General features: G+C 37.2%; 1 protein-coding gene across 6 annotated transcripts in view; it reads left to right on the top strand.

Annotated features, from left to right (window-relative positions):
* KCNH7 (potassium voltage-gated channel subfamily H member 7) overlaps positions 1-19,873 on the top strand; it is a 448,856-nt gene that overhangs the window by 396,082 nt on the left and 32,901 nt on the right. For 5 of the 6 annotated variants that reach the window (XM_084799417.1, XM_084799415.1, XM_084799416.1 and 2 more), the window contains 2 exons: positions 14,820-15,072; positions 18,040-18,245. In XM_084799417.1, coding sequence (XP_084655543.1) covers positions 14,820-15,072; positions 18,040-18,245 — 459 coding nt within the window. The remainder of the gene's footprint in view (positions 1-14,819; positions 15,073-18,039; positions 18,246-19,873) is intronic. The other variant, XM_084799414.1, reaches the window with a different exon arrangement.

The following is a 19,873-nucleotide window of genomic DNA, read 5'->3' as shown; positions in this document are numbered from 1 at the left end:
ACCTAACACTGAGCTCAGAGTGGTTATCTGGAGCAGGAGGAGTGCAACCTCAAACAGCAGGGTTATTCCAACAAAGTGCAATAGTGGGAAGCTGTACATATGCTCAATTAATGAAATCAGTAAAAAAAAATAAAATTAATAATAATAATAATAATAATAATAATAATAATAATAATAATAATCATCCTTACAAGAAACCCTGTCACTTAGAAATAGTGTGGCAAGCCTTCAGATCCACATTTTTAATCTTCTTACCTTTTCTAAAAACCTTTTATTTATAACCATAGTCAGTGAACAACTTCTTGTTGATCAATAACATGGAACCACAACAAAGGTGTCTAAATCAGTGTCCATGTCTGACTCATCCAACAGACATTTAAAAGGAGACACAGTGATTGGGAAATACTTGCATGTACATGATAGTGGAGCAAAAGGCTGGTAGAATCTTGGTTTTCTGTAAATAAATATTGGGTTTTCATTCAGGAGTTGAGCTTTAAAAATAACTTTGCGAACTGCACCTGAGATGATATTTCACAACTGGTGAGATAGCTCAGTGGATAGAAGCATTTTGATGACAAGCCTGATGAATACCAAAGACTCACTGACTCCATACATGTGATCCACAAGGTGGAAGGAGCAAACCAACTGGCATGATTTGTCCTCTGACCTCCACAGGAGCCCTGTGATGTGCATACATGCACACACACAGCACACATGCACAAACATACACAAAATAAATAAATGTAACTTAAACATTTAAAGGACAATAATTCCTTCTGCATGGTGATTAGTCATTCAGATAAGAGGTCTCTGCAAAAGGGGGTAGGTTATCATCTTGCACTGAGAAGTATGTTAATACACAAGTTTGTCCCTCTTGATCTCCTGTAGCAGGCCCCTAGACAACATACACTTTAAAAAGGAGTAAGTTCATCTGCCCATCCCATGCTACTGACTCAAAACCTCTTTATAATACCACTGTGGATAAAAAATAATAATTACAGCAACGAAGGCATCTGAAGCTCCATGACATGACCATTAGAAAGCATAAGACATGCATCCAATGGAATTAGGTGACAAGACACTCAGTTATATTTCAAAACGATGCCAGGTTCCTACCATGGGAATTGTGACTTACCTAGAGTTTATCCAAATATCTACTTATCTTACACGGGCTACCACTATACTCCCCCACCAAGTGAGGTCCCCCCCCCTCTTTTTTTTTCTGAAGACAATTTCTCTGTGTAGCCTCGGCTTTTCTGGAATTCTTTTGTATAGACCAGGCTGGCCTCAAATTCAGGGGTCTGCCTGTGTCTACCTCTTGAATGCTGGGATTAAAGGAGAGTGTGTCACCACAGCCAGATTATTTTAGGATTGTTTGACCCAAGGGAAGGAAGGACAGTTTGCCCCAGGGCTTTAAACAGATCAACAGCTACTCAGAAACACCCCAGAGGCAATGAGTACACCCCAAGCTTGTGTTTCTCCATGTATTACTAATGCTCTTCCTATAGCAGTAAAGAGTAGAAACGAAGTCTTCATTTGTTTTCCAACTCCTTAAAATAATGGCCCTGTTTGAACAGGACCCTCGAGTGCAGTTCCTGATGCGCAAGGGAATGACAGGGCATAAAACGCTTTCTTTGGTGAGTTAGCGAGAAGCAGAGTCATTCAAACCCAATTCGGTGTCCTGATCTTTTATCAACAGAGGTTAAGCCAATAAAAAAGAAAAAGGAAACAGAAAAACAGAACTGTTTCACAGCCTCAAGAGACTGGAACATAACTGGAGTGGCTAGAGAATTTAAAAAAAGACAAACACCCGGCACAGAAAGCTAGGATCTGATGGTCTGGGCTCTCTGTGGGAGACACCGCAGCGCCCTCGAGCTCAGCGCTCAGCGTGTTATATAGAGGTGAACAGAAAGACAAGGCTATTGCTCACAGCTGAACAAGGAGACAGGGTTATTCTATACAGATAAACAAAGAGGCAGGGTTTGTGGTGTCCTGCTGAATCAAAAGGATAGGCTCAGGGAATTTCACAGGGTGCCCTGGCAGTCTTCGGGGCTGTACCACTGAGACTTGAGAAAGCTACCGGTGGGTGTTTTCTGTAGGCACTATCAACAGCCACACTGAGACCACTCCTCTCTGGGGAGAGGCTGAGCTTTATGGCTTCCTGGCTTCCTCCGTTGGTCTGAATCCCTGTCAACAGCACTCATTCACTGAGGCTTCCTCCTGTCCCTACTCCCTAAAACTCACTAAAACTCCGCAGTAAAATATGCTTTGGAAATATTATGTAAGCCATTTTTAGATAAATACTGAAATAACTCAGCATTTCCCCAACTTAACGAATTCAGACCATCTCTAATGTTCCCCGGAGCGGGTGGGGGTTGGGCAATAAAATCCCTGACACTCTCTTTTGGGAAAAACAAATCAGTGCACTGGGAACAAATATGTGCATGTTCTACCTAAGACGGTTTTGTTTGTTTGTTTGTTTTTGTTTTGTTATCAATTTGAGGATGGAAAAAAAAGCAGAAACAGTCCATCCAAATCGTGTTATCACATGACTTTTAAGGAAGTAATAGTGCAAATTTTTTCAGGCATATACTTTCCTAGATGTACACATACTGTTACCTATGCGAATAGGTGGATAGGAAAAGTGCACAATAGTTACATCTTTTGTGATAGATATATCTCAAAGTGTGTTTTAGTTCCTATCAACTCCCACTCAGTAATTTTATGCTATGGGACAATGTGACAGGGTTTTTTTTTCTGGGAGAGAAGTGCTTCACTACTGCTGGCGGAATTTTGATATTATGCTAAGACACTTTTATTTATGTTGCAGGAAAAAAATCAAACCTGTGTTTAGAAATAGCAGCCATGGGAGACGACAAGCCTCACTCTACATCAGTGTAGCTATTTTATTTGAGCACAGAAATCTGCCTCTGTCCTCTGGTTCTTTTCCATGAGTCATAGTACACAAATGCAAGGAAAATGAGAAGGAGACTTAATCTACAATTGAATTATATTCTCCATATCTTGGTGGCCAGTCATACTAGTTAGCTGTACGTAATAGGAGAACTGATGGTCAACACAGCTTCATAATAAGTCAAGTCCCTCTGACCATATATATGAAGAATTGGTGAGAATGTTGTGCCAGAAAAAAAAAAGCTCTCTGGTTTAATATTTCACAGACAGGACAGATAAATGGGACAGAGTATGAGGGCCAGTTTGGTTAAAACAAGCAGATGGAGACATTCTTGCATTAACTGGGGAAGTGGGCCATGTAGACAATGGCAAGAGTCAAGAGAAGAAAAGTAAGGGAAACGGGAAGGGTGGTAGGAGGAAAGCGAAGGGGAGTGATGTAATTATATTTTAATATTAAAAAATGTTTGACAATGGTAAAAAGAAATCAAGGGCTATGTTTCACCATGTGTCTGTTTGCATTTCATTTCTATGACCCGTATGCATGTAGAGAGCATTAATTGTAATGCATTGGTTAATTACTTTGCATTTTGGTCCTATCTGCCTTAGCATATTATATTGAAATCAATAAACATTTTAGCAACATTTTTACTAAATGTAATGGCTCCCGTAAATTATAGCCTTTATAGTAGCCATACACTGTTTTGAAGAAATGGCTTTTTGAATCAATGGAACAAAATTAAAAGAAACACTAAGAATCAATTTCATTTCAAATGTACGTTGTAGAATCACTGTAAATTACCTGTGTATAAGAATTTGTTTAAAAACAATGGCTAGGGAGATGGCTCAGTGAGCAAGAGTGCTTGCTGGGCAAACAAGAGGACCTGACTTTGAATCCTGAGCATCAGCGTGAAAAACTGGCTGTGACTATGTGCCTGTAACCTTAATGTTGAGAAGTAGAGACAGGGAGATCCCAGGAGTTCCCTAGCCAGAGAGCCTGGGTGGGAGACCCAGTCTTGAAGGAATTGGGACAGAGTAATAGAGGAAGCCATTAGATTCCCTTCCTTCATCTTTACATGCTCATTTGCTCATGTTTCCATATGTATGTGCCACGCACAATGCACACACACACACACACACAATATTTGAAAAGTGTTTCATTAAAATATAATTCACCACTTCACCCTTTCCCTTAACTCCTTCTAACCCCTCCCATTCCTCTATCACTGATCAAAAACTAATAACCTAATTCCTTTGGTTACACTTGTTACAACTATCCATATGTATGTATGTATGTATGTATGTATGTATGTATGTATACAAATATTCACATGTATATGTACATATACATGCATGCACATGAATATATAAATAGAGCCTTCTGAGTCCGTTTAGTGGGCTCACCAGTTGGCATTGGATACTGATTAAGAGGCCCCTTAAAGAAAAAATATTTCTTTCTTTCTCAACAGTCATTAGTTACCCATAGTTGTCTTTTTAGGGATAGGATTCGGTGAGATTTCTTTCATCCACAATAGTGTGTCCATTGGTATTGTCATAGTGTTATAGTTTTAGCTTCCCTATTGTTTCTGGGAGATACAATCTCTAGGCAGACTTCCTGTCTTCTGGCCCATGAAGTCTTTTTGGTCCCTCTTCTGTGATGTTCCCTGAGCCGCCAACCCAAGAATAATGTTATACATGGATCTGTTGGGACTGGGCTTCCCTAAATTAGCTGATTCTTCCAATATAACCAGTTGTGATTTTCAGTGATGGTCTCAGACTGATGCAAATAAAAGCTTCTTTGATGTGGGGTGAGAGCTATACTTCTCAGTGGGTGTAAGGATGCTTTTTAGAGTGTGTTAGGACTTATGCTGCCTAGTACATTTGTGGTTGCAGACTCTCTTCTAAGACATAACTAGACACAGATAGTTGGCTAGGGTTTTAAATCCACGGATGATTCTCCTCCTGTTGAGAGCACCTTAAGATCAGTTAAGTAACTGTTGCCTATTGCCAAGATATAAGTGTCACTATTACACCAACACTGATATCTTGCCATGGTGGACACTGTTGGGGTTCAGAGGCATCACAGTTAGGCAGAAACAGTGGCTTCTTCTCTCCATTGGCACCTGACATAGCACCTTCTGGTACTATGAAAGTTAGACCACAGTAGAAGGCTTTCAGGTTAGAACCAGCTCAAATCTTCTGAGTCCTATTAACTGTACAACAAACTGCTGTTTAAAAGTAGTTAAAATTTACCATAGATATTTTCTAATCAGAGATAATGTCCAAATAAATCATCTTGGTCAAGAAGCCTGTTACCTGCAGTGTTTACTAATTACTCTTCTTCTAATATTATTCAACATGATCAGATCTTTTCAAGAAAAGACAATCTTTTGTAATAGTACTCCTATTACTTACACAGACACATATGTAAATTTTACACAGATAAAATCATATGTATGTCTTATTTTAAGTTTTTTGGTGTGATATTATGACTTTTTTTTTTTTTACTTCATGCTTGATCCTTGTTCTCCTTTCTCTCCACATCAGAAGTCTGTTCACACATTATCCATCACTCAGGTGTATAACTTCCCACATATTTCTCATTTCTGCTATAGATGAGCTTATGTTCTCATATGTATGTGTGTTCTGTACATACACACCATCACACACTGAACTATATAATTTAACATTACAGTTCATGTTTCCCACTTCACACCTTGCAAAAATACATCCAAGTCCTCTTTACACAATGAAATCCAGTAACTTCCTCTAGTAACTCATCTTATATAATCTAATTCTATAGGATGTAACAGTCTATGATTTCATAACAGAACACTGAATGGTTCCATCACTAATCACTTACACTTTTATTATAATTTCATTCTGCTTTGAGTGACACTGGAGCAAATGTACTTACTTATATATTTTACTGGTGGTTTTCTTCTTATGAATAGATTTCCAGAGGAGAGATTTCTGAGCCACAGATTGTGAGGAATTTTAATTTTTATAGACATGGGCAATTCTCATTTCTAAAAAGAATGCTAATACTTACCCGCCCTACTTCAGAGGCAGTGGTTTATGCTTTGTTCTCACTTCCAGTTTGGCAGATGTATTTATGGTCATTATATGGACACTTCTCTGGCTAAATATATTAGATAGATAGATAGATAGATAGATAGATAGATAGATAGATAGATAAATAGATAGATATGCACACATTATGTCTGGATAGATTCTTTTATGAATTGTCCATTTACACATTTTTTGTCTTATAAAAAAATCTAAATACATGACAAATATCAGGGCATTACCTATCACATAAGCTATAAAATGCTCCTAATATATTTTCAACACATTTGTTTTACTTAATGGCTCTTTTTCACACAATATGTTGCTATTGTTTTAAGCAGAGTTTAATTTACCGACATTTCTGACATAAACCATTCCTTGTCTCTAAAAGGTCCCATTATATCTTTGACTTTGTTTCATTGGTTTTCTTGCATTTTGGTATGTGATCAGAAAGAAATTGGATGAAACAATTACATCTTCATTTATATGAATATTTCTGAGGAACTCCTAAGCCTTCTGGGTACAAAACAAAGAGAGCATCTACTTGGGACCTTGGTCCTTTATTATCTACAAACCCAATTACTAAAAAATGAATGGGAAATACGTTATGCCTCCTCAGACTGCTAGCAACCTTAGAAGTCCAACTTGAAAGACAGCCAAATAAAAATAGTTAAGCGAGTTCTGGAGTAAGTGTGGAATCTTAGTCCTTCCACAGAGTCCTCTAATTTCTTATCTTTTATATTTGTAAAAGGAGACAACTGAAATTCTGTTACTCCACATAATATTGAGGAAAATTGGCTCCAAAATATAGCACATGTTGACTCAAATTCAAGATAACATTTTAGGTGCAAGGTTATGCCTTACATCATTGTTTCTGTCACTTGGCAGATTGCGTTTCTCTTTCCCTTACTCTGAGAGCAAGATTATGTCACCTACAATCGAGCCACTCAGAAAGAACTATTTTCTGTGCAGCCAGAACAAGAGGCTACAGTTACATTCTTTTGATCTCTTCCTTTACTGTCACTCTCAATTAATTGGGCAGGATAAAGGGGGAAGACTCAAAATCTGTCCCTGAGGCTGCTGGCCCTTCATGTAGCCCCTAGGAGCCCTGAAGATTTCTAGCATTCCCTTTCAGATCCCTATGCTGAGATACCCGTTGTAAATCAAACTTCCGCTGAATTAGTAAAAGGACTCCAGAGCAAGTACGTGAATAAAAGCAACAGTTGCCTTCTGCCCACTCATCACTCACCCTGCATCGCACTGTTAAACTCATCTCTGTTGGAAGCATCACAACTATGGTGCTATGGTGCGAGGAGTAAAGGAAAGGAGGAGGATACAGGAAGAAGATGCTCTTTATTTTAAAGCATCATTGGTGGAGCCAAACTGCTTCAGGACCTGTTGCTATGTTAGCTGTGTCTAAGAATCTAAGACAAGCTTTGGGGCTTTGTTTTGTTTTGCTTTGTTGATGTTCTTTTAATTAATTATTTATATTCACTTTATATCCCAATTGTACCCCTTCCTCCTTTCTTCCTGTTTCCACCTTCACCCTTTCCCCCCTCTTCCCCCCTCCCCTTCGCCTCAGAAAAGGGGAGCCCCTCCACTGCTACCAACCCACCCTCACATCAAGTCACATCAGGACTAAGTGCATCCTCTTCCCCTGAGGCCCAACAAGGCAGTCCAGCTAAAGTAAAGTGAGCCAAAAGCAGGCAACAGAGTCCATGTAGCAGACAGCTCCCCACTCTAATTGCAAGGGGACTCTTATGCAGGCCCAGCTGCCCATCAGCTATGTTATGTGCATGCTCTTTGGTTGGTAGTTCAGTCTCTGTGAGCTCACATGATTTGTGCTTACTTAAGACAAGATTTTGTATCTTGAGTAATACAAACTTTGTGCTAAATGCCAGCATGAAGTACATTAACGCATTATCCCAATGTTTATAACTATAAACTATAAATATAAATACTTCCACATTTCTGAATCACAACCTTCTAATTTCCCTAAGAGTTTGGCAAGGTAAGATAGCCTTATATGTATTACAATAATACCTTGGTTTTATCAGCCACATGGAGGTGGAATACAAAAGTTGATGTCAGAGCAATTTGAGTTTCACACTTGGGTAATTAATGTGTGTATGTAGCACTAAACCTACTTAAGGGCCCACTTATCATAATCAGTGGTTAAAATGTAGTAATCAACACATAACCACCAAGGAATCATAAAATGCATGTGTTTCCTATTTCTCAGTGCCTAACTGTAGAAATGATACAAGACAGAAAGACCTAGAGATTACAAAACGCATTATGTTAAGACATTAGCTTCTACTAAGAACAAAATGTAAGGGTCAAGAGTTCACAGGTGTAAAGATTTATCAAAAAGCTGAATGCCCACATAAAAACAGCAATTCTACCAGAGTCAGGAAATGCTGTCAAATAGCCAAGCTGTACTCTAGGGCAGAGACTTAGGATTTAACATATTACTTGCATAATGTGTTTGATGATCATGCTGGAGGTTTAGTGCTTCATAGGGAGTGCTAATTTGTGCTTTGATTAATCCTAATTTGTCAAGATTTAAGTACATTTAATGACCCAGAGAATTTCCCTAGGACATTTCCTAATGACAGTTAACGCAGCCACCGAAGCTGTCCACATGATAAATCTGCTACTTAGGGAACCATTTGCCACAGTCAGGCTGCCTTCCTTGTACATGTGCTCTCTACTCAGCCTGCCTTTCATATGTTCCTCTCTCATATGTTCAGGCAATGCCGCCTGAAATGAGTGAGAAGCCACTGGTTAGGGCATAGATCGGCCTCCATGTTTCAGGGTACAAAACAGATGGCACATGTTAGGGAGTTTAGTGGTTCAAAGCATATGAAAAACAGGTGGGAAGTGTTCAGGTTCATAAAGTTACATTATTGGCACTCTTCTAAACAGAATATAAAAATGTATTCATCATGAGAGTGTTTATCAGATAGCAAAACAAAGCAGTAAATGTTGGATCTTTTGTCTCAAAACTAAGAGAAAAATAATGGTCTGCTGCCATTATACTATGAAAATTATCTTAATTTAGAAATAGTTTTCTATCAGATAAATTTTTATTAAGGAAATAAGTAGTTTTCCTACCTTCATAAAAGATAGTATAATAAGGTAACAATTTCCCTGCTTAAGACGATTTTTTTTTTCACTCAGTACCACTAACCAAAACCCATTGCCCTAGATAGGATTGCCATTGCTGTGATGAAATGAGATGGCCAAAATCAAATTGAGGAGAAAGGGTTTATTTGGCTTATGTTTTAAAATCACCTTCCATCACTGTAGGACATTTGGAGGTAGATATAAGTGCAGAGGCCATGGACAAGTGCTGTTTACTGGCTTGGTCTTCATGGCTTGCTGAACCTTCTTTTATGTAGCACCATCACAGAAATGGCACTACCCACAGTGATGTGGGCCCTTTCATAGCAATCACTAATTAAGAAAATGCCCTATAGGCCCGCCTATAGCTCCATCTTATGGAAGCATTTCTCTCAATTGAGGCTCCCTCCTCTTTGATGACTCTAGCTTGTCTCCGGGGTAACTTAAAACTAGTTAGGACACCTATGATATAGTTCTTTAATTATGTTGTCATCAGAATAGATAGAAATTCTTTGGCACCAGTGGCCCAATACGCGTTTTATTGATATTGATGTAAAAAGATATATACGATATACTAATCTAAGTTTATGTCATTTTGATTAGTGTGTATATCAAATGAGAAACATTAGCCCTGTATCAATTTCTACATGCACTCAGCAATAACGCTGTAATGCTTGTTCAGTATATGTCCGAATAAGAACAAGAATGTATTGTTATGCCATTAAGAATGTTATGCCATTAAGAATGTTTCTGTAGGGAAACTATCACGATACCAGATGCTTCTGAATGTATCCCTTACCGTATTTCATAGATGTCTGCTAGGTAACAATTTTGTCCTTCCCTTTTTTGTGTGATTTTTTTTTAAATGACTTTAGCAGTGCTACCATGTTAAAAGCAGGTTCTTCATGTTCAAGGCTGTTTACATTTGGGGTCTACAAGCAGTAAACTACAAAACTTGTAACAATCACAGCAAGCATTTCATACTTAAATAAGAACACTCTCATACAAGTTATTTCATTATGAGAATCACAGATTTTTATTCACATATGTTCAAGTAAAGAGAAGGCAAACCACAAATGGCTTTACAGCATGCATAATAAAGAAATGTAGTCCCTTCTGATGAGAGAGAAGTTTTCTGGAACTTTTCACTTAAAAATCAGTCCTACAGAGTGAGCTGCTTCCTGCTATCCTCATCAAGCCTTTGCAACTCTGTCCTTTGGATTACACCTTCTAGGTTGTCTTTGGCTGGATTAACACAAGGCTTATTATTTTCTTTAAAAGAAAAGAAATAAAAATACATATGCTTATGGGGAAAAAGACTGTCCTACAGTAACAGTGTTAGAAAAATGAGATTAGGACTCCAACTCACCTGGAACCAACTATTCCTTGGGGGTTCCATAAATGGCCTTTGTCATTACAAGTGCCCTACTTTAACAGGAGGATGGTGTGGCCAGTTCTGAATAGAACTGTAAGAATTGTGTTCCCTCTGTCATGGAGACTAGGTATATTTCCAGAACATGTGTTATTCATGATGATTCTTTTTAGCCTAGTGTCTGGTGCGATTTAAGCATTTGTGGGAGTCAATATGTGAATGGATGCACAATAAAAAAGGCAAAAGCTGATTTTCTAAGGTGCAGGCCATAAGACTGATAGTGGGTGATGCTTCTTGGTGTTTAAAATTGGATTCTCTCAATAAAACAATAGCTCCAGATGCACAGCAGACAATGACACATACCTTAGCAGCATCAAAATTTGACACCCAAGACTGCACCATCACCAAGTAAGCTTGTGTCCTGGTTTGTGTTTAGGTATTTCACACTCGAGCTTTTTGTGGCTCGGCCTGCTAAGATGTCAGTATTTTAGCTGTAAATGAAAAGAGTCTAATTCAGGGGTTTAGCAAAGGAAACAAACACAGGAAAAAAAATAGTACAATAAGTAGGAAATGTAGAAGGTAACCAAGATGGAAATAGTGAATTGAGGTAACTTGAATAAACTCCGTTTTATTTCTCACTTTCAAAAAATTCATTCTTTCCTGAAGTTAAACCCAAATTCTAAAGCCACAGATCTACTTGGGGAAATCCAAAATTGGAGCTACTCAAGGTTTCAACAAGTGAATTTCAAGTATTACTCAATTTCATTTGAGCAACTGATGTGATTAAATTAAGATAGTTAAGAAAGCCATAAGAACTAGCCCTGTCCCCGACTGACTGCACCACCCAGGAGGGCCAGCCCTGTACCTTGCCTGGCAACCACAGTAGAGCTGGCCCTGTGGGTGTGGTCTTGGGCGAACCAGCCTGGAGGGCATAAGAATAGGGGAGCTGGCTCTGTCCCTTGATGGCTGTGGCACTGAATGAGTTATCCCGGGCAGTGCTGGAGAGGAGCTGGAAGGCTGACCAGCTCAACTACCACCCAGACCCATCTCCAACATCTACCCCATCTATGAACCGCTTGAGCAGATGGAGGGGCCAGTCCAACAGATCAAAAACTGTAGGATCTCCATGACATGAGGCAACAATAGGATATTTTGTTGTTGAGCACAGTGAGGACCCAGTATTGATAGTGTAGCAGAAGCCAGTGCAATAAACATTTGCAAGGAAAGAAGTTGAACAGAAGGGTATACTGTGGGACTCACTTTGACACACTTCAGTTCCCATGATGGGATTTTCCCCCTTTGGCAGTGGAGGTTGCAAGGGTGAAGGGTGAGGGGAAAGGGGATAGGGAGATGAGTGGGATTGGGGTCCATGATGTGAAATTCACAAAGAATCAATAAGAAGTTCTTTTAAGTTAGTTAGAGGCTAAGGTCATATGAGACTTCTGATCACATGAGGCAACTTTTTTTATGCAATATCTGTATAATCAGCTCCTGTGAAAACAAGGCATTATGGCATCTCTTGCTGGATTCAGTACTTTCAATGGAGCCCATTTTAGTTGAATAAAGAATGAAAGTGAGAGTATTTAGCATGGACACTTTCCCAAGTGATCTTCAGGGTCTGTGGACTTCCAGGATGACTGGGATGCTAAAACATATTTGTAATCTAGTTCATTAACCACCTACTTTCAGTATGAATTTAAGGCATGAACCAGAACACTGAAGGAACAGGAAATAAAGTTACAGAGAAATGGTGGGGGAGGGAATCTCCAAACTAATGAGACCAGAGTGCAGAACATTTAAACTCTGCTCAGTTAACAGAGAACAAAACTAGTTAAAGAGAAAATATCTGTTGTTTGGGAGAAAATAGGCACTCAGGTTTTTATTTTTTATGAATCCAGAAATGTATTGTGAATTGAGTATCAATCTCATGTTAGATAGTTTACATACATTATCATATTTAATTGTATTAAGTTAATAACTTAACCTGTGAAGCAAATGTTATTAATTTAATTTTGGAAAAATAAGATACTGAGTCGCAGAGAAGTTAAATAAGGACCAAACTAAGAACTGGAACGTGAAGGACCAAGAACTCCAGTCCACGTTCACCTAACTAGGTAGCTCCCTATTACAGATTTGAAAGATAGAAACACCATGCATCATCACGATCTTCCAACTCAAAACATGCCAACAGACACATGAGCAGTCACGCAGAAACAGAATGGGGTATGTCAAGGAATATGCCAGAAGCAGTAACTCTTAAGTTCATTGTTATCGTTCGAGCTGTTCGGGAAAAATAGTCTTCCACATTTATGCGAAGTATAAGGTACTTCACCAGCTCTATTGAAAGGAAAAGGTCTAACTTACTACATGGTGTAGTGATCTATCTTTCTATATTCTCGCAGAGTCATTTAAGAGTTATGCTGAGATTCTAAAAGTGGCTTTCCAGGAAGTAAAGGACACATGCAGAAGACAATGGACATTGCTATCTTTCTCCTAGACAATCCCCAAAGGAAATGGCTCTTAAGTCAGAAAACAGTATCCAAACTAAGGGTGTTTCCAGCTTGACACAACTAGCCAAGAAATTCAGTGCAATAATTTCCAATGAAGATGATGGAAGAGACCAGTTACTCATGGTTTCCATGAAGATGCCTAAATTTATTTAGGGCCCCATCAGAGTGAGATAACACCACTAGGCTTCAGAGACAGAATTCAGCAATTTTAGGCAGGTAGTATTGGAGAGGTTTCCAGTCCAAACAAAGAAACTAGGATGGGTCTGCTCATGTAGATGGAGCCTAAGGTTATAGGTAAGGGGGCCCTTGAGGATGCAGGCTCAAAATCATACAAGAGGAAGGCTTGAATTCTGTTGGACCCAAGTCAGGAAACAGAAAACTTTCAGGGTGAAAGTGTTGGCAGCATGGAGCTGAGGCAGCAGAGCCTGATACCTGGCACATTATTTAGTGGTACCATAGCTCAATTAGTATTGTGAAGATTCTAATCTTGTAGCAGAGAAATGTGGATGGGTGAGGTGGCTTGCACAAAAGTCAAATTGTGGCAAATTATTTTTTAAAAAATACATAGATTTTCTTTACTACACTTTACTTTCTGTAGATAAGTAGGACAAAAACAAAAAATATGGCTGTTGTGCCTCACATATGTTAAAAATCCTTTCATATTAACCCATACTCAATTGGGTAACTATATCACACAGGGCTCAGTAGAAGTTGGATCCCTGTAGTTGTTTAGTATTTCAACTACTGAAAATTGTAGTTTAACTCAAATATAATTCAATTTAAAATTTATTTATGGACTAAGTACATCTGAATTGTTGTATAGCTAATTTATGATTATTTTCTGTTAAATTAATTTATATACTAAGTTGAGCCAATGAAAAGTCATAAAAAGAAAAGTCACTAAATGCATTATTACCCTGTAAATTGTTCTGTACAATGCTCCCTCCATCTACCCTGCTTATACTTACAAGGGGAAGTCAGTATAAGAAATGAAACTTGCATATGACACCACAGAGAATAAGCCATAAAGAGTGCCAACAACCCATTTATACTGATAATTTTGTAAACAAAAAAAACCACAAAACTTTATTCCATTAGAACTGAGGAACATTTGTCAAAAATTATTGTTTAATCTGTTACTTGGATTTTAAATTGATGAGTAAGTTTTCAAAACTACTACCATTTCTATCACTAAAATTTCTATTTATATTATTAAAAATTAAACTTTACTTTAAAATTCATCAACTGTTCTCCTTCCCTTTATTTTTGATGTTTGTCAAAATATTCAGTATAAGTAATGTGTATATACAATACGATTATTCCAAATAGAATTGGCTAAAAACATTGCAGTGGTTATGATACTTGTAAATATCATAGCTGCATCAACTAATATGTATTTCCAGGATGGCAGTTTAAATTGACTTGAAATTCCTTCAAAAGGTCTTTCATCTTTAAGCTGTATTGGCTTTCACCAGTGTCCTTTTAATTGTCACATTGCATTACATCCAAGCATAATATGATACTACATAGCCTAATGCAGAGGAAAAGAGGTAATGAGAAATACGTAGCCATAACACTTTAATGAGACGGAATTTGGGTTGAGTTGAATGTCTGGAGTTAACTCAACAAACAATTCAAAATCAAAACTTCTGACATGTTCAGCAAACCAAATATTCATTACGGGAAGCAAATTAGATGTATTATTTAAAAAAGAAAATACTCCCTCGTGACAATTACTGCACCTGTAGGTCTGTGAGCAAGTAATAGACTTTATTTCGAGTTCCAGTGCCTAGTGTTCTGGTAGTATCAAACTCTTCGTTTTTTCCTTTCAGGTCTTAAAGGGATTTCCAGAATGTTTACAAGCTGACATTTGCCTGCATCTGAACCAGACTTTGCTACAAAACTGTAAAGCCTTTCGAGGAGCAAGTAAAGGCTGCCTTAGGGCTCTGGCAATGAAGTTCAAAACCACCCACGCCCCTCCAGGAGACACTCTGGTTCACTGTGGGGATGTCCTAACTGCACTATACTTCTTATCCAGAGGCTCCATTGAAATCCTTAAGGATGACATAGTGGTAGCTATTCTTGGTGAGTGTTTTACCATGGAATAATGACATCATCAGCTATGAGTAGCTGCCACCAATCATTTGTTCAGGATGACAGATTAATAGGCTGACTGGTTGACAAGGATTCTTTGGCCCTGATCATTCTAAAGATTTATTTCAATTCAATGTATATCAAATTAATCTTGAAGAAAATGTTTTCTTGGTGCTGCAATTTTTTGTTTAATATGTAAATATTCTCATTATTCTCTTCAGCTATTGACAGCTACTTAGAAATTTAGGCCAAACATACAAAAATAACCCATATTTTCCTTTTCCTGTGCTATCTTGGCTTCATGATTGATTCTTTAGCATCTTCATATGAAATACTCAATTTTGTAGACATACTAATTAGTATGTGCCTACAGTATCATGAGCTAAGTTTATATTTTAATAAATTTCATTTATTTTCTATGTTCTTAGAAAAGAAATTTGAGTCTTTATTTCAAAACTAGTACCATTTCTATCACTAAAATTCCTATTTATATAGAATATAGCTGTGAATATATTACCAGGAGTAGAGATGATGGGATACAAAATTAGATATATATAGGTTTGTGTATAAAGGAATGTCCATGGTTAGTCTAATCTGTCTCTTTAAAAATAAACCCTACTTATATGAACTCATGGCATTTCTTTAGACTGTTAAGATAATGGAGAGAGGAGCAGAAAAAGATGAGACCGTTCTCTTTCTCTCTGCTGACACAGGATCAAAATTCTGTCTCCCAATATTCCTCCAATGTCCAGGAAAATTCACTGTTTTCTCATAGATTTAGTATACTGTTCCATTAAAAATTAGGCATGCAGGCCTAGAGGTGTAGATCATAGGCATAGCCCACACTTAGCATAGTCAAGGCCTGTATCTATCTATCAATCACTCAATCAATATGTGCAATTGGGTGGTTTCCTTTCACTCATCTTTCAATGTTCACATCTGAACATTAACTCATGACTATTATCTGTTTGTTGTTGGACAGAACCAGAGTATGGCTCATTAGATGCCCTGCACAAAGTGATTTACGTGATTCCCTGGGTATTCTGATAAGTTTGTTATGACACTTGCCCCAAATTCCCCTAATTGTGGAGGTACACAATTTGATTTCTAAACCAATAAAGAGTCAAGGAGTGAAAGCATCCTAAAGCATCTCAAGGCGGCTTATCAAAGGAGAACTTTCACTGGATCTGGCACTGACAGCATGTCCTGGTGTATTACTGTGGAAAGCAGAGGCTGATCTTCAAGCCTGCCTGCCCTAGCTTCTAGACTGCAGTGACTATAGAGTGCTGCTCAGCATCAAAAGGCTTCTTCCTTGTTCATCTATTGTCACAAAAGATAACTAAAATATAAAGTCATGTCTAGACTAAGCCTTCCAAACTAAAGAATTTCAAGAGCTTCTCCTTTGCTGTCCTAATTTCCATGTAAGTTAGGATTTAAAAATCACTATTCATTCTGGTTTTTCAAAGGCATATAAATATTTATTTAAACTATGCCTAATATCTTCTTTCTAACATAATTTTTATTAGTAGTAGTATATGGTATTTACCTTTCCCTTATTAAATTCTCATTTAAAATAAGAATATTGCAGCATTTTTACTTGGTAGAGATTTATTGTTTTAACATCCTTGATAGCTTCAAAATTTGTAATAAATATGTTATCCACCACAAGCTAACATAAGGCATACAGAGTTTTCTTTTAATCTGAAAAGAACCTTCAGGATATGTGAAGAAAGACCTATTTTTCACTGCTACTAATGACCTTTAAAAGTTACTTCATAAAGTAGTCTATCAGTTTTATTAAGGGCATATGCCACGTGAGTACTTTGATATTCAGCAATGAAACAATGGCCATGAAATTTTGAAAAGTACTGGAAGCTTTGATATTTTAAGCAGCTAAGGATACTGATTCTAAAGTCAAAATCTATGGCTTTAATCACGAATACTTTTCCTTCCCCTACTTTACCCAACTAAGAAGTGACCTTATACAAATCAGCTTACCTTTTTAATCTTGTTTCAATATTTGTAAATTTTGGATGTCAATCTCATCTTCACAAAATTATGTTGAGGGCTGTCTGATAATCTAAATAAATATCTGGCACAGTACCTGGCACATACATGGTCCTCAGAAAATATCATTTATTCTTATTCTTGCCATTAAGTAAAGCTGAAATTGCACAGCACACGGTTAGGGGATGATGGGGAGGGCCACCAGATTCTAGACCGTGAAATAATGTCAGCATTTGCAGAAGAACAAAGGGAACAAAGTTTGGGAGCAAAGATCATGTGACCAAAACAACTGACTATATATATGTAATACATAGAACTAAATAATTTAAACAAATGGATAAATACAAAGGTAAATTTAAACTGATAACCTGAAGAAACAGGGTGCATTGAAAGCCCTTGTCCACGTCAGTGAGTGCTGAGGAATGATGGAGCTGTTAATTTGCAGAAGCTCCAGACATGATTCTACAAAACAGAGAGAACATGAATCCAATTCATTTTAGCCTCTCAAGTTCCTGGATTGACAGCTGCAGAACACTTCTAGCTGGAAGTAGATTTAGAAAAAACAATATGGCAAGATCCATAGCTAGCACTCAGGGTGTAACAAATGATGATATTTTCTAGATCCTACATCCTTAGCAGAAGAATCTAAATAAAGAAATGAAAAAGACTATAACAGAACCAGTAACTTTTTAAGAACAAAATTCCACTCAGCAAACATAGTACAGTCAGCCCAGACACAGAATTTTGCTGTCCAGGCACCAGTTAGTATAGGCCCTTAACATTTGCAATCTTTGGTTCAGTGATTTGTCAGTTGGTTGGTGTCCCTTTCTACTATTATAAAGAAAATGTTTAATTAATTCACTTTCTCTTCCTCCTTTTCTTTCTTTCCTCCTTCTCTTCCTCCTTCTCCTCCTCCTCCTTCATCTTTTTCTTTTTCTGGTTTATTTTTAGGAAAAAATGATATCTTTGGGGAAATGGTTCATCTTTATGCCAAGCCTGGCAAGTCTAACGCAGATGTGAGAGCTCTCACATACTGTGACCTGCATAAGATCCAGCGAGAAGACTTACTGGAGGTCTTGGATATGTATCCAGAGTTTTCTGACCACTTCCTGACAAACCTAGAACTGACTTTCAACCTGAGACACGAAAGTGCAAAGGTAGAGGTTCATTACTGATCTGCACATTTCTGAAATGTCATTCTTAGATTTGCCAAATGCTTCTGAAAATAACAAGCAAATTATTGCAGCAAAGATTTATCAATATTAAGTACTGAGAGAAAAGTCCAGCTGGATATTGAAATTAATAACTTATAGGGCAGGGATTCAGTATTAAAAGACGTTGAGTACTTTTTAAATGACAATTAAATTTGACCTTTGAGAAATTCTTAAATCTTAGTTTGTATATGCTGATTTTTTTTTGCAGGAAAATAAGTGATTTTAAGCAATTTCAAAAATATTTTAAAAGAGTTTGTCTTACATAGAGGGTGAAATATTTTCTCATCTATTATTTATACTATATCAGTTGCTATTGATTTCTCTGTAATGTTGAAAAGATTATCTGATTCAAGTTTAGATTTAAATTAACCTAAATTTCCAAATTAAAGAAGTATTAATTAATTAAGTCTTACAATAGAGACAAAAACCTAGGCTATGGAAAAAATAAGGTATGGTCTAATTGAAATAATATTTTTATTTTTAATTATACACATTACTTAACCTAAAATAAATTTGAGAATATGGCTCTTAATGTGCTTCCCTGTGAAGTCCTGTTCTGTGGACAGAGAACTTCTGTTGTAGCTCACAATTTATTATTAGGTTAGTCCCCAAATTTTAGATTCCAATTCTAAATGCCCATTTAACGTAAATCAAACATTGAGCACTTGGTATTTGCCCAGTGTATTTACACATGAGCTAATGTGTTCTATGGAGGAAAAATCCCTAAATCAGTATTTAGGTAAAAACAAAACAAAACAAAACATATCGTATTTACATTTCAGTGGAGTTATAGCCATTTCAAGGCACTCAGAAAGCCTTAAGAAACAGGAGCTTCTAGGGTCGTGACACTGCCATTCGGTGTCTAATGCACCCAACAAAATAACTCCTTTTCAAACCACTGATAAAATTAAAGCATACACTAAGAATGTCTTCGTGATGGTTTTAATTGAACTTTATTGTGATCTCACTCAAGTGTCACTAAGCTCATTCTGGCTTTGTCTAAAAATAAAATATTACTTCAGGTCACTCTTTTGTACTGATATTCAGAGAGCAGCCAAAATGAACTTTTCAGGGACTTCTGCTTTGGTTTCCAGCTTGATTCTGTACAAGCATTGAAAGAGGAGGAGTTGAAACAGGGTAATAAAGGTCTCGCAACATTATACCTACTGTATTTAATTATATGCTTATTGTAAAATTTAATCTTATGTTCATTACTAAATAACTTATACATCCTAACTAATGTTAATTGATTTATATATTTTGTTGGCAATAATACAGGTTCTTCTACATTTTCTAAATGTTTAATTTTTAAGGGCTTATCAGTAAGTGCTAATGCCAGAATTCAACATTCTTAGCTCGAATTTCTACAAACCATGGTTTCCCCCAAATAAATTGTGAAACTGCTAGAAATTATCAATCTGTTTTAAATTTTAGAGGCAACCTGTAAGCTAAGTTCTGTAACTGTTTTCCAAACATGTAATTCTTGAGATTCAAAGTGATTGATGTGCTATGACATAGCAGAGTTCACTGATCAGACATCATATTCAATTAGTGTAACCTATGTTTACCTT

Source organism: Acomys minous (assembly GCF_964271855.1).
Source record: "Acomys minous genome assembly, chromosome: 10".
Taxonomy (NCBI): domain Eukaryota; kingdom Metazoa; phylum Chordata; class Mammalia; order Rodentia; family Muridae; genus Acomys; species Acomys minous.
The sequence above is the reverse complement of the archived record's forward strand: the minus strand, read 5'-3'. Positions and strand labels throughout refer to the sequence as shown.